The sequence below is a fragment of the Sebastes umbrosus genome, chromosome 19 (genome assembly GCF_015220745.1).
Source record: "Sebastes umbrosus isolate fSebUmb1 chromosome 19, fSebUmb1.pri, whole genome shotgun sequence".
NCBI classification, from domain to species: Eukaryota; Metazoa; Chordata; class Actinopteri; order Perciformes; family Sebastidae; genus Sebastes; species Sebastes umbrosus.
The window spans coordinates 25,078,446-25,094,268 of record NC_051287.1 but is presented as its reverse complement, the minus strand read 5'-3'; the positions used below and the strand labels follow the sequence as shown (position 1 = coordinate 25,094,268).

The 15,823-nt window shown below is 39.3% G+C and overlaps 1 protein-coding gene across 2 annotated transcripts in view; it reads left to right on the top strand.

Annotated features, from left to right (window-relative positions):
* Positions 1 to 6,126: 6,126 nt before the first annotated feature.
* shc3 (SHC (Src homology 2 domain containing) transforming protein 3) overlaps positions 6,127 to 15,823 on the top strand; it is a 28,955-nt gene continuing 19,258 nt past the window's right edge. Inside the window, exons 1-2 of one of the 2 annotated variants that reach the window (XM_037752072.1) lie at positions 6,127 to 6,211; positions 8,857 to 11,614. In XM_037752072.1, coding sequence (XP_037608000.1) covers positions 10,961 to 11,614 — 654 coding nt within the window. In that variant the 5' untranslated portion in view covers positions 6,127 to 6,211; positions 8,857 to 10,960. Of the gene's footprint in view, positions 6,212 to 8,739; positions 11,615 to 15,823 lie in introns of those variants that run through there. The other variant, XM_037752073.1, reaches the window with a different exon arrangement.

Here is a 15,823-nt window from a genome sequence, read left to right as displayed (position 1 = left end):
TACCCTGTTAACGCAACAAGAATACTAGCTATACCCTGCTAATGCTACAAGAATACTAGCTATACCCTGCTAGTGCAACAAGAATACTAGCTATACCCTGCTAGTGCAACAAGAATGCTAGCTATACCCTGTTAACGCAACAAGAATACTAGCTATACCCTGCTAATGCTACAAGAATACTAGCTATACCCTGCTAATGCAACAAGAATACTAGCTATACCCTGCTAGTGCAACAAGAATACTAGCTATACCCTGTTAACGCCACAAGAATGCTGGCTATACCCTGCTAATGCTAATGTTACATGGATACTGGATATAGCCTGCTAACGCTAACGCTACATAGATGCTAGATACCCTACTAACACTACATAGATGCTAGATACCCTACTAACACTACATAGATGCTAGATACCCTACTAACGCTACATAGATGCTAGATACCCTACTAACGCTACATAGATGCTAGATACCCTATTAACGCTACATAGATGCTAGATACCCTACTAACACTACATAGATGCTAGATACCCTACTAACACTACATAGATGCTAGATACCCTACTAACACTACATAGATGCTAGATACCCTACTAACGCTAGATAGATGCTAGATACCCTACTAACGCTACATTGATGCTAGATACCCTACTAACACTACATAGATGCTAGATACCCTACTAACACTACATAGATGCTAGATACCCTACTAACACTACATAGATGCTAGATACCCTACTAACGCTAGATAGATGCTAGATACCCTACTAACGCTACATTGATGCTAGATACCCTACTAACACTACATAGATGCTAGATACCCTACTAACGCTAGATAGATGCTAGATACCCTACTAACGCTACATTGATGCTAGATACCCTACTAACACTACATAGATGCTAGATGCCCTACTAACGCTAGATAGATGCTAGATACCCTACTAACGCTACATTGATGCTAGATACCCTACTAACGCTACATAGATGCTAGATACCCTACTAACACTACATTGATGCTAGATACCCTACTAACACTACATAGATGCTAGATACCCTACTAACGCTACATAGATGCTAGATACCCTACTAACACTACATAGATGCTAGATACCCTACTAACGCTACATAGATGCTAGATACCCTACTAACACTACATAGATGCTAGATACCCTACTAACGCTACATAGAGCGCTAGATACCCTACTAACGCTACATAGATGCTAGATACCCTACTAACACTACATAGATGCTAGATACCCTACTAACGCTACATAGAGCGCTAGATACCCTACTAACGCTACATAGATGCTAGATACCCTACTAACACTACATAGATGCTAGATACCCTACTAACGCTACATAGATGCTAGATACCCTACTAACACTACATAGATGCTAGATACCCTACTAACACTACATGGATGCTGGATAAAGTTACAAACAAACGTTTCTTCACTTCCCTGGAGTCAACGAGCAGGAGCAGATAGCCTACAGGAACAGCACCACTCTGCCATTGCAACTCAATTTGGGTAAGTTTTTGCCATATTAAAATATAACTTTACCACCGGCAAAAATACCTCCACTCATTAAATCCATGCTCCTACTTTATAACTGCAGTACTTATGTCAAAGCAATCTACTAATATGTTTATACTAATATACTATACTAATATTTGGAAATTAGGGGTGTGACGAAATATCGTGCCACGAAATATTGCGATATAAAAACGTGACGATATGCATTGTCAAGACGAAAAACTTGATATCAGGACATAATAGGTACTATGTACGTATGTATATACGGGCTCCGGGGCTAAAGCTGCAGCCTCTTCCTTCTGCCCTGTGAGGCCTATGTCTCAGCCTCCTTCAATACACCTTGCACAGTGCGTAGTATAGCCCACAGTTGAGTTACATATTTTTTTAAGTGCTTTGGGCCTTTTGTAAGTTATTTCTGGGTACACTGAGTTAGAATAGTGACATAATCCATTGATTTTCATATCTAAACATCATAATAATTCTACAACTGTTTTGGGCCCTTTTAGTTGGCGGCCCCATACCAGGTTGCCTACCTTGCTTAACAGTGAAGTCTGACCCTGGTGTTTTTTAGGGCTGTCAAAATTGTGTATTTATTGTAAAAAAAAAACAATATAGGTTTGAACTCTTCGAATATCTATTTTTGCGCATTATGTCCATGACACTGTGTTCTAACTGGCAATGAGCGATGCAAAACTGTTTCTTTTTATTCCTGTCGCCCGCTTTGAAAGCCTGCAATGGACGTAGTGAAGTTGCAACGAGGAGGTATCTATACGAAATCTCCTCATTTCGTAACGTAACGCAGAGCCTCCATCTGTAGCTGCTGTAATCCTGTAAAAAAATCCTGTAATCCTACCAATCACTGCCTTGCGGCCCGCTTGGAAAGAACCAATCAGATGCCTCCCTGCCTCCCTGCCTCCCTGCTCATACTCTACCCTTGGCGTGCACCAGCCTGAACAGCGCGTTACCGCCACAAGTTTACTGGAGAATGGAAGAGAAAAGTCAGCCCTGCAGTAGCACTGTCGTGGTCACTGGTCATGAGGTAGCCTTGTTGAGTTGAGGTCCTCTCTCCGCTCTGTGTCTGTGAAGTAGTTAGGATGCGGCTGTGCACGTGCATGTTTGTGTGTGTGTGTGTGTGTGTGTGTGTGAGGGGGGTGGGGGGGGGGGTGTTGCCTTGGAAGGAGGTGTGGAGGGGTGGGTTTAGACGGAGCTCCTGAGGCGATGCTACTTTCAAATTATGCTACCTTTCCAACATTGTCGAACCTATCTTTAATTTTCATATTCCAATATCTGTTTTTTACTGTTTAAATACATATTCAAATTTAGAATATTCATTCCCATGAACCAGAGTGTATTTCATTTTTCTATAATCAGTATTTGATCAGTTGATTTACAGTAAAGTATTGGATGAATGGCGTATACTGTATAATGTTACTATAGGGCTACAGACACATGCACATGAACGTGCACTTCTACATATATGAACCTCTTGCACTTCCGCTGCTCCTGTCGCTTTTGTAATGAACCATTCACAGAAAGCTCAAATGATGCCCCAGACATGATTATGAAAATGAGCTCTCAAGGCTACCCATTGTCCACACAGGAAATTCTTACATCACTCTGCTCTCTTGAAGTAGGCTATCAATAATGTTTCCATTTGCTATTCATTTTATTTTAGTCTCATTGAGCTTTTAAGAAACATTACACACTTGTATAACCACAGTCAGTAATGTTATTGAAATGTGGTCACAAACAGGCTCATATTAGGTCATGGATGTAGGGCAAGAAAAGGACACTCGGCTTCCATTCAGTGTGAACACAATGCTAACCAAATGTTGTGTAACTTTTATTTATATTTCCATCAAATATAGAGGTGTCCCTGGCCCATATATTATGAATAGACTGAATACATATGGGGGCAACTATTTGTTGCCACCATTGCATAAGTTGTAATAAAAGTGGTAGTGGGATGTAACCCACAGTAAAACAAGTAGATGACTGTGTTGGAACACCAGCAATAAAGCAAAGGAGTGGCAGCAAATGGGTGCAATGGACATATATGTTGTTTTTTTCTCCCACTAATATGTCAACAAAATTGAGCTTGCATTTAATGTTAAGAATTTGCAGTTTTATTTTATTCAGTCTTATTTTAAGAGGAAGATTTTAAATTTGTATTATTGTTTATGCAGTCTTTTTTTGTGATCAAATTTTAATTTTCAAGTCATCAACATTTACATACATATGTAATACTGGACATGGAAGAGTATACAAACATATTATTCTTTTTTTTTTTGTCCACGTATATTATGTACGTATTTCTGCCCGACAAAGGGCTCTTATTTGCCCCTCTATTCTTTAAAATATCCCCTTTTCTCTTCACCCACCCCAGATGGCACATGGGTAAGACAACCCCAAAAAAAAAATAGGAAGTGTAAAATGGAAAAGTGAAATATGTAAGGGTGTAGCTATGAGAGCGGCATCGCCCTGTCGGGGTTTATTTCACAACAATGACCCGCTAGCTGTACATTATCTCGCTTATTACACGGCTACTTACTGAAGAAATCAGTATTTTGACACAAAAACAGTCCGCCAGAGTCCAACATCAGAGCTGCGCCCATAGCAACGGTCTGCTATACATAGCAACGGACTGTTATACAGAAATTACAGACCGCAGAATGCCGTGATTGACCAATCAGAATTGAGTATTCAATACATCCGTGTATTGAATATATATATGTATACATATATATATGTATATATATATATGTATACATATATATATATGTATGTATATAGAGAGAGAGAGAGAGAGAGAGAAAAAAAGAGAGAGAGAGAGAGAGAGTAGAAGAAGAATTTTTTTTTTTTAAATAAAATAAAATTGTTTCTGCATTCTTGTTCCCGTTTCTAATACTATCATGCAGAATTTTTTTTATAAAAAACAAACAAAACTGGAAAATGGAAAAGTGAAATATATTTTTATATATATATACCGGTATATAAAGTAAAAAATAAAGACAAATAAATAAAATAATTAAGGAATATATATATATAAATAAAAGCATTGCAAAAGCAGTGTTTCAAATTAGGTTGCAATACCCTAATTTATTGCAAATTCTGTTCAAATATAGGCAACATAAAAATGTATCAAAAGAATAAATAAAGTATGTTCATGTTTTATTGCAAATGTTAAAAAGTCTTCTCAAACACTACAAAATTAAAGTGGCAGTAGGCAGAATGTTTTTGGCATCATTGACAAAAATACCATAATAACCTTTCAGCATATTGTAATTCAAGTGTTCTGAGAGATAACTAGACTTCTGCTCCTCCTCATGGCTCTGTTTTCAGGCTTTAAAAAATCTACCCGTGACGGGAGACTTTGACCAATCACAGGTCATTTCAGAGAGAGAGCGTATTGTCTGTGCTCCGGTCATGGGACCAGAACTTGGTGTTTCTCCACTAGATTTCACAATGGCGGCGGTGTCACAAACTTTCTCATTTTACAGCTAAACCGTACACTACAAGATGATTTTGAAAACATTTGAGGAGAGAAATAGGCATTACAGTAACAGAATATTGATTCATATTTGATCAGCGCTGCCTAGTTTGACCCTTTGGTCGGAGTCCGCGAGTGATTGACAGCCGGCTCTCATAGACGGTAGATGGACAGCAGACCTCAGATCAGCTCTTGATGCTTGTTTTCCTCCGGTCTGTTAAATCTTGCAGATGCCGTTAGGAGCACAGGAGGACACAGAGGAACATGATTTTTTTCAGGTTGCCTGTTTCTCTACTACTGTCACGATATAGCGACCGTTTTATAAAACCATTTTTTGTAATCATATTTGCTCCAATCTCGCCTACTGATGCGAGATGCTTTAAATCATGAGCCAAATATCTGAAGTGTTTCATTGCTGTCGGTGAATAATGCATTTTTTGTTTTAATAATAACAAAAAAATGGTCACATTTTACCAGTTGCCTGTGTCTGCCCTTTCTGTAACATTGGTTATTTTGCTTCTAGCTAGTCTGAAAATAACTCTGGCTTTTTTTAATGTTTTTGGTAACCTGGCAACAGTAGTCAAGTCGAGAAGTGTCTGCTGCTTTCCTTGCCAATGGATGCTCTTTTCCTCTGTCTCTCCTTTCTCATTCACTCTTAATGTATGTCTGAAAAATGAAATGGAAAAATTATATTAATGGAATAAGTTGTCATTCTTACATTCATCTATTAAATGATATGAACTTTGGGTGATTATCTGGATGACTTATACTGTATATTTTGTAAATGTTCTTATTCAATATGCATATTTTATGAAATAAGCGGAAGACACATACACATTTATGTTGTCAGTGTACTCTTATTTTGAAAGCTTTACCTGTGGGTTGTTAAGATGTTACAAGCATCTCATTGGAAGAGGATAATCGTGTTTATGTTTGTGCCATCACATTTATTATTTATTAGACGCTCTGTGACCTGTCCACAGATGGACCCCATCATACACTACAGGAAGCTCCACGCTGTGGCTGACTGCATAGGAAACACCCCAATGACAGCAGATATTCTAGATATTCCCGCCTTTTCTTTTCAACTGAGCCCCCTTGTGTTTCTCTCCACAGTAGCAGGGAAGCGGTGGGTGGGCCTTCAGTGCCTCAGGATCTCTAGACACCTGCTAACAGAACATCACCATGCGTGAGTAGAGCTTTATTTTGCACCTCTGTCCCCACGTCTACACAGTCCTCTGAAGAAAGGCTACGCGGTCCAATTCAGCCATAGGTCTGCACCCTTCTTCAGGGCTATTAAGCAGACTTTTCTCAACTCCACACTGAGATAATAGTGCAATAAACTAATTAAGACTAAATGCCTTAACGCACGGGGGGGCGTGACGAAAAACAATACGAAAATGCAAAATACTCGCCTGCGAATATTATATATCTAGGGCTTTTATTGTGAAAGATAAGAACGGAAGGAGTGGATCTGGTCTGCGCTGCCTTTGTCAAGGTTGAAAGGAGTAATAAAGTTTGTCATCTTGGTTCCGACTACGAGGCCTCCGTGTTGTTGTTTCGTACATATAGACGCAACTCGACCCGTTCTGCACAACGTGATTGGTTGATGCCTTTATGCGGGGTGTGAAAGGTCAGAAAATCAACCTCGTTCCAGAAAAGAAATTGCGTTCTGTGGGAATTTATTAGGGCACGGTCACACATGCATAAAATTAAATTGGCGAATATTATTGACATGCAAATTAATCGCACAAAAAAAAAACGACCGCTGTTTGTAACGGCCTTTAGAGTCTGCAGCCATTCTAGCAGCTCTAAAGGGCTAAATGATAACATACTCACACTGACAATGCTAACATGCTGATGTTTAGCAAGTATCATTTACCATGTTCATTTGCTAACATTTGCTAATTAGCACTAAACAGAAAGTAAAGCTGAGGCTGCTGGGAATGTCATTAGTTTTGCAGGTATTTGGTCATAAACCAAAAAATTGGAAAAATGTCATGGGAATCCATCTGATTATTGTTGAGGTATTTCACTAAAAGACAAAAATGTTGACCTGCTGTTGGCGCTAGAGTAAATGTCAGCAGGGTTCATCCTGACACTTCTATGAGCCCCACCCCGCTTAGTTGCTGTTGCTATGTCTGTTGAGTGTTTCAGTCTTGTCACTCAAATGTACCACTCAGGATTTGAAACAATGAGGTAGACAAAAGCAGGCTTCTTATTTCTAGTTGACGGTCATCGATTTTGACTACTGAGAAATGGTCGTCGGCAGAATGTATCAGCTGTAGCTAATAAGTGTTTGCTCCGTGAGTTGGTTTGTTGCTTTAAAACAAGTCATGCTAAAAGTGTGAGGCTAAAGCTATGGAGGAGAATTTAGCCCTGGTTCGCGTCCGAAATTCCACATTGACATGCTATTTAGTACGCTAAATCAGTATGAGATTTTTTTAGTGTGTCCGAAACCTTAGTATGAAACCAATAGTATGCGAATTGCATACTATTTCTGATGAAATATTTCAGTATGCAACACTGGACACTATGGCAGCATAAATATCCCACAATGCAATGTGGCAGTAATGACGTCATTACGGACGTTGACAGACAGCTCTGCAACATCAATAACGCTTCAATTTAACTGTAAATATAAGATTCCACTTTGCTAGTTGTAATATATAGTTTGAATTAATTCAGACTTTGATTCTCACAAACCGTCGTTTTCGTCATATGAGGTTGGCACAGGCTACTATGGTTACACGTCTTCAACCAGGAGGCTCTCAGGAAGTGAAGACATAAATTACTGCTCAGTGCGTCCAAAAAAATACATACTACTGTTTATTCACACAAAAGCATGTTGAACGATAGTACTGTACACCTATTGAGTATGTAGTGCATAGTATATTTAATTTTTTACAGTCAGAATGTGAGGAACATCCGATGAAAATAAAATATTTTCAGAGTCAGAACTGTAATGATATTACTTAATTAATGATAGTACTCTTATCAGTACTCGACAAGTACCCAAATATAAGTACCAGTACCACTAAAAAAGTGGTATCGATGCATCCCTAATTTTAATGTTGACATCCCTGAGCTTCCATATAGTACTGACTCAACTTGCACTGATCACATCTTATCATACAATCATGCATTATTTTTGGTTTAACAATGTTGAAAGCCAGTTTGTGGCATATATTAAAGTTAATAGGAAGAAAGTGTAATCTTTCCTTGTTCAAGTAATTTTAATTTCTTCTTCTAGTCTAGCAAAGTAAGACTAATATAAAATACAAGTAGATGACAAATACGCTTAATCAGTGTATCAGCTGATACAAGATAAAAAAAAAAGAAAACAGGAGTAGGCCCAATAATCACTGTCTCAGAGGGTAATACAATTGCAAAGGACTTGATGTACTGTATGTACGTTGATGATATATTATTAAAATGATCAACAAAAACATATAAAATATTAGCATACAGGTTGTCATTCTAATAATGAAATCAAATTGGATGCTAATTATGTATTTTCAAAAGAGTCTAAATATCTAAATATATTTTTGAACCCAAAATACATTTGTTGTTCTAGTACATTTGTACTATCTGCCCTGGTACATATAAACAGTAAATTGCTAATTAAATGTGTAGGTGGTAACTGTTCACATGAATGTGGAGGGAAAAAAAAGCTGATAATGGTGACAATCAAAATCACGGGGGTGGCATTTTTACTTCTAATTTCTTTTCTGGATATTTTTCTTGTGTGTTATTTTGTTAACAGAACATTAGCTTATTAAATCGTGCACACATGTCATATGGGATGATGTACGTGTCGTTTTTAAAGGACAGTCGAGAGAAAACAGAATGGACACCTGCGTCTGGAATGGTCTCTTCCACTATTCTGCAAACCTCCCCTGAATGAGTCATCCAGCCGGCTCCTCATTGGATAAGACCATGCCATCCCAAGGGATTGCCTTGCAGAGGCAGAAAGGCCTTGCTTCCATTCACAGAAACATTGGTATGCCAGCCTGCTATTTCATTCACATAAAAGACTAAATATTGCATGCTTTTTGTCCTCCGCTCGTATCCTCCTTTGTCTTCTTGCCTCCTCTTTTCATTTGTGACCGCCTGCCTGTTCTTCCCTGCTTTTGTGTTTGCCTTTTTTTTTTCTGAGGAGAGAAGGCAGACGTGCTGTCTTTTTTTTTTTTTCTATATATGCCAGGCAGGAAAGAGAGATGTTGGGAGGGACTGCAGTGCGAAATCTGCAGCAGAGTGAGAGCGGAAGCTGCTTATGAATGAGTGTCAGTCTTTCGGCTTTGCTAGATGCTCCTGAGGACATTTTACATGAATGGTGTCTGGCTGTGTGCTTTCCGCTACCGGGGAGACAAAGATGCTTCATTGCTGCTCGTTTTAAGGAGACTCTTGGGCTTTTTTCTGTCATCCTTTCGGTTGTTTCATTGACTCATCTGCCTGAGAAACGTGTCGTTCATACTGTTCTTTTTTTTTTTTAGTTGTGTCATTCATGTAATTCAACCTGGACCAATTGCTGGGTATTGTAGACAAGCTGCTTCCTTGTTGTGAACTTGATTTTTTTTAATCCTTTGTTGCAGAATACTGATCTGCACATTAGACGAATGGTCTCACAACATTTTAATGGGAAAAATAGCTTTATTCATTTTTTGCGTTAATGCCTGGTTATTCATATTCTGTGCAGAAACAACAAGTGTATTAAGTCGTCATAGGTTTTTAAAGTACATAACTGAGAACCAGGAGTGATGTCTGCCCATATTCTGCAGCTATTATAAATTAACATGGACAATATATTAATGATGTTGCGTATTTCCGGTCATGCTAAAATTTGACTGTATTGTTGCTTTCAGTGATTCACAGTATATTTAGGAAAATTACATCTTTATAAAACATTTAGATAGAGATTTTATTCTTGAATCAAAGATTTTTGTTAATTTGGCAGGATTGAAGCTGTCAATGAAATGGCTGCTGGTTTTTCATTTCATTTATTATCATTTATGTGATTAGTTTATCGTGTGAATCATCCTTTTATCACAACTTTTATCCATTTAATAAGATATTAATTGTGTATAACGTGAATTCAAGCAGAATATTCTCAATAATTATGTTGCTGAGTTAAATAATCAAGCCACCTCTCATTCTTAATTTCCTTTTCTCAGAAAAACAAATGAGAAGGAAATAATTACAGAGAATAAACATCAGACTGGGGAATTTAAAAATTGATTGGTTCTAGTGTGCTGTAAGTGGGAGTTTTTTTTTTTTTTTTTCTCCCTCCGACAGGAAGTGATTTGCAGTGTTCAGCAAGCCTTTTGTTGAGAAGGTTTTCTCAGATCAGTGAGTCATGCTTTAGCTCTGAGCCGGCAGGCAGGCAGGCAGCAGTCAGTAGAGAGTATTTGCTCTTCCCTCGCAGTATCCGTGATCATCGACAACATAGACCTTTCTCTTGTTTGCTTTACTTTTTGGATTTTTGAGGCTAGAAATCAGCAGCAGCATCACCGCTGGAAACCAAACAAGCTGCACCACAACACTGGCAGCCTTTTAGAGACCTCTCCATCCTCCTCTTCCTCTGCCTCAGTGCTGTGTTTCCATGGATTGTGTCTGTATATTTCTCTCTGACGGATTGGATTGCAGCTCTGGATTTTACTGAGAGCAGATTGGACTTTGGCGACAGCAGCAGCAGCAGCAGCAGCAGCAGCAGCAGCAGCAGCAGCTCAACACAACCACCACTGTAACCTCAATAGAGAAAATTACAGTCAGGTGGCCTGTGATTGCTAAAAGGCGTTTGCTGCCTGTACCGCCGCTGCTATGTTACAGGAGAGGGTAATCAGCACGGCTCAGCCACGTCTGCCAGCACACTTGTGAAAGAGGCAGGCTGTGCGTGTCGGTTGGTGGAGAGAGGGGAGAGAGCAAGAGAGAGAAGGGTATGCTTCACCGTACCAAATACAACCGCTTCAGGAATGAGTCAGTAACGTCCGTCGATGAGCTTCTCCACGGCCTGTCCATGAACCCCAAGGTCTCGGCCACCCCCCAGTCTGCAGCCGAGACATCTTACACACCCCCGAACGAGGTCCAGCCCTCCTCCGCCACCACTGCTTCCAGCACCCCCACCGGCCACGGCTCTGACCACCTGGAAGATGGAGGCACCACCCTCTGTACCCTCATCAACAAGGTGTCAAGCCTGAAATTCAGCAACTCAGGCAGCTTGCTGGGCATCAAGGGTCTGCCCTCGGCTGTCAAGGACCTGGCTGTGTCTAAGCTGCAGGGGGGTGGGGGATCGGGCTCAGGCAGCTCCAGTGGCCCGAGCCCCAGCGCGGCGACAGCAGCAGCAGCAGCAGCAGCCTCTGGTGTGGGCGGCTCTCTGTGCAGCTCGGCCTCCCATTCAACCCCCTGCTCACAGCTGGAGCCAGCCGTCAGCATGAGCAAGAAGAGCAGGCTGGACGAGCACCAGCCCGGCGGAGACGACTGGCATCCAGGTGGAGGTGGAGGTGGAGGTGGTGGACTGGTGAGCAAACCCCCCAGAGGATGGCTACACTCGAGCGAGAAGATCTCAGGTCCAGGAGTGACATACATTGTGAAGGTTGGTGGTCTCATTTCTCATTCTTTACCCATTCTCTCTTTTCTTTCAATGACTCAAGCTCAGCTACCTGCAAGAGAAAGGGGTGGGGGGGTGGGGTAAGGAGAGATAATGTAGATTCATTGGCACATCACAACATGCCCTTGAGTGGGTGTATGTAGGTTGGCTACAGCAGAAGGCTGAGTGAAGGAGCAGCGACCAGAAAATAGACATTGAATAATTCAGGAAATAGAGAAGGTCAACATTGGGAAGAAGTAGAGAGAAAAACCTGTGATGTGAAAACATAAAACAGCATTTTGAGCCTGCTGCAAACATTTCAATTCATACGGTCTGTCTTCTTGTGGATGTGGAACCACAGCGTTATGCTTTTGTAACCATGGTGATATGTTATTTCTGTACATCGTGCATCTCTATGGCTGTTTCAGCTCGCCGACAGTGAAATGGTGGAATAGGAAAAAAAAAAGCGACATACAGTGCATGTTTGTCTCATAGCATCTCATATTAATGTTGTTCAGCCATCATTAAAGGGGCACAAGTTGGCGCACAACTACGAGAGCTGTGAATGTCATCATGCCGGCAATGAGTCACTAGCATGAGGAGTGATGATGCTGAGCCCTGGCTCTTCAAGGTGTAAAGTGAATGGAAAAAAATGGAGCAAACCATTTTCACTGAATGTGTGCATTTGCCCTGAACATCTTTTTTATTCATGCAGCACATTAAAAATGTAAATGTATTTTCTGAATGAGCATACTGAAGAGCATTGCCGGGTGAAATGTGTTATATTTCAAATCAAGTTACACAGTATGATTGCCATCATATGACACCTACAACTCGCCTGAACAAAGCCTACAGTATCTGTGACCAGCGTGACATTCCATTAACTGCATTAAGGACGGGAGCGCTTATTTGTCCAGTCAATGCCGCTGAAAGCATCCACACTGTGAGAGAGGAAATGGGTCTGGTCCGCGCTCCCCCCCTCCCCCCTCCCCCGTCTGCTTTTCCTGTGGTTTGAGGTCCTGTGTGTATTGAGTTCAACCCGGTGTTATGCTCACAGCACTTTTAATTAACGTCATGTGGTCACTCCTCACGCATCATGCACCATTACTCTAAAGGGACATTGATTGACAGTGACACTGTTTACACTCACACTTTTAGCCCATGGTAGCTATGTGTTTATTCAAAAAAAGGAGTCCACAACAAAAAGATAAATCCCAAAACAATAAAGCTCCGTAGAGCTGAGGGGAACTGCAGATTTGTAGGGCTGTGTTGGCAAGAATCTGGCAATACGATACGTATCACGATACAGGGGTTACCATTCAATATATTGCGATACTGTAAGCAAGGTGATCTATTGCGATTTTTTAAAATCTGAAATCTAATTTTAGGAAAACTGTCATAGTATAAAGAACACACCACCATATGCATGAATCTGAGTAAAAAAAAGTTTACTTTTTTTATGCAATCAGAACAGTGGGACCTGCATTTGCATTTATCACAGTCTCTGTAACATCCAGCATCATAGCATCAATGATTTTGAGAATCAATACAATATCACAAAACATAATATCACGATTCATCGCGACCCCTTTCACAAATAGTCTTGTGATCCGTTGTTAATTTAAAAATATTGGTTACTGCTTTAATTATAGTAACCACCATCCTTTTTGCATTTGTTAGTATATTGTAATAATTATTTACTGCTCATGCCTGTTCATCGTCCTTATTTGGTGCAGATTTTTCATGCTGTTCAACATTTATAAATACTCTTTTCATCAATTCATTAAGCCTGTTTATTAGACAAGTGCTTTATCCTCTTGACCTGACACATCCTGTCTAGACTGTACAAACCTGGCTGTATGATTCTAATGTACCAGGGCTGCAACTAACCATTATTTTCATTGTCGATTAACTGATTAGTTGTTTGGTCTATAAAATGTCAGAAAATGGTGAAAAATGTTGATCAGTGTTTCCCAAAGCCCAAGATGACGTCCAAAATGTCTTGTTTTGTCCACAACTCAAAGATATTCAGTCTACTGTCATAGAGGAGGAAAGAATTGTTGCAGCTCTAATTAATACTCATTTCATCAACCTACTTCATTTAGGCTATTTATTGAACGAGTGCTTTAACCTGTTGACCTGACATATAGTATCCAGTCTAGACTGGACTGTATAATAAAATGTTTCTAAAGTAAGCTGTAGCTGTACACATTATAGAACAACAACACATTTTATGACATCTTTAACCTGAGTGCAACTAAAATACATGAAAGCCACTGTTTATATTTTGAAATAGGGGTGTAGGGGCTGGGTAATATGACGATATATATACCGTCAAAACAATTTAAAAATATCTATTGTATATATTCTTCTATATCGTCTCTACCGCAATATAGGATAGGCCTATATTTATTTATTTTTTCTCTCTGTAATCTCACTTAAAACTGTTCATTTTGCACTGAAGTTCTTAAAACTAGAAAATACTCTTCTACTTTTCATTTGTCAAGTATTTAATTCATAGGGGAGCATACAAAAAATAGGCTTTACCATGTGGTTATTTTATATAAACTATTTATGCATTGAATTACCAGAAAAGATGCTATATTGTGATATATATATATATATATATATCGTTACCGAGATATGAAATTATCTATATCGTGATGGAAGTTTTGGCCATATCACCCAGCCCTTTAGGGGTGTCGCTACATACCATTATTGACGATAACTGAGATATTTAAAAATTATATATTGATATTGTTTTAATTATACACATATGATAATATCGTGTTAATAATCCAGAGCCTCTTAAATGATTTTATATAAGCAGTTCACGCTTTTGAGTGCAATTCATCTGCCAAAAAAGAGACAAAACGCACAAAAAAACTAAGTTAAAGGGGACATATCGTGCTCATTTTCAGGTTCATGCTTGTGTTTTGGGTTTCTACTAGAACATGTTTACATGCTTTAATGTTCAAAAAACACATTATTTTCCTCATACTGTCTGTCTGAGTATACCTGTATTTACCCTCTGTCTGAAACACTCCGTTTTAACGCATTTCTACGGAATTGCGTTGCTAGGCAACAGCCTGGGTCCATGTTTACATCCTGTCAGCTGATGTCATTCACATACACTGCAACAGGAAATAAACTGGGACACATTTAGTATGTTTCCGTTTAAAACTGTGAAATGGTCTAAATATTATAGATTTGTGACATCACAAATGGACAGAAATCCTGACGGCTTGTTTCAAACGCACAGTTTCTGAATACAGGCTGTGTGTATTTGTCCATGGATTACGTGTTTTGATACTTTCACAGTATTTATAAATCACTTAAACCTGCTTTATAATATGATAGACATGAAAATCATTTTTTTTACAATATGGGACCTTTAAAGATGAATTTGACTGATAGCATTTTTTATTTTATTTTTATTTTTTCAAATTTGTATAGATATCACGATAATATTGTTATCGGGAATTCTTTTGGCCTCGATAATCGTGCAGTGAAACTGTGACATTGTGACAGCCCTAACTGGAAAAATACAAAATGGTCAAAATTGATGTGCACAACATCCAAAAACTCCAGGAAGCAACAACTGTAGCCAGTGTGATATATGACTTGTATTTGTCTGTTATGAAGCCAGTAGTGTGTATGTATCTGTATAGTTTTGTTAGTGCAACTAACTAAAAGTTGTGTCGTTCACTGGGATCATTCATGGGTTCTTCAGAGCGGGCATCCCATTGATTTTCATAATTAATTTGTAGTTCAGTTTTAATGTGTGAACCATTTACAGCATGAGAGGAAAAACGTCTTCATGTTGTGCTCAGAATAGGTCTCTACCAATTTTAGAACAGTCTGATATATTTTTAGCCCGGCTGAATAGTGCATTTCAAACTCACCGTTCTGAAAATAGATACAAATTTGCAAACGTCATGTTGACAAAATGGTATTTCTTTGCTGGTGCAAAACGCTCACTGGAGACAAGACGGCCTCTTAATATGAAAATGATGATACTAGTATAACTTCTTTCTGTGAAGGAGTGGAAAATAGAAATGTTAGTGCGTCTGGATGTCTTGTTTGTTTACAGCCAGATTATGAATGTGATTTTGATGACGATAGGTCAGCACAAAATGTTCTCAGTCTGTACAATATTAATCAGAGGAGGGGTTGTAATGTGAGTAGGTGGCTGGTGGTGCTGAAGATCACCTC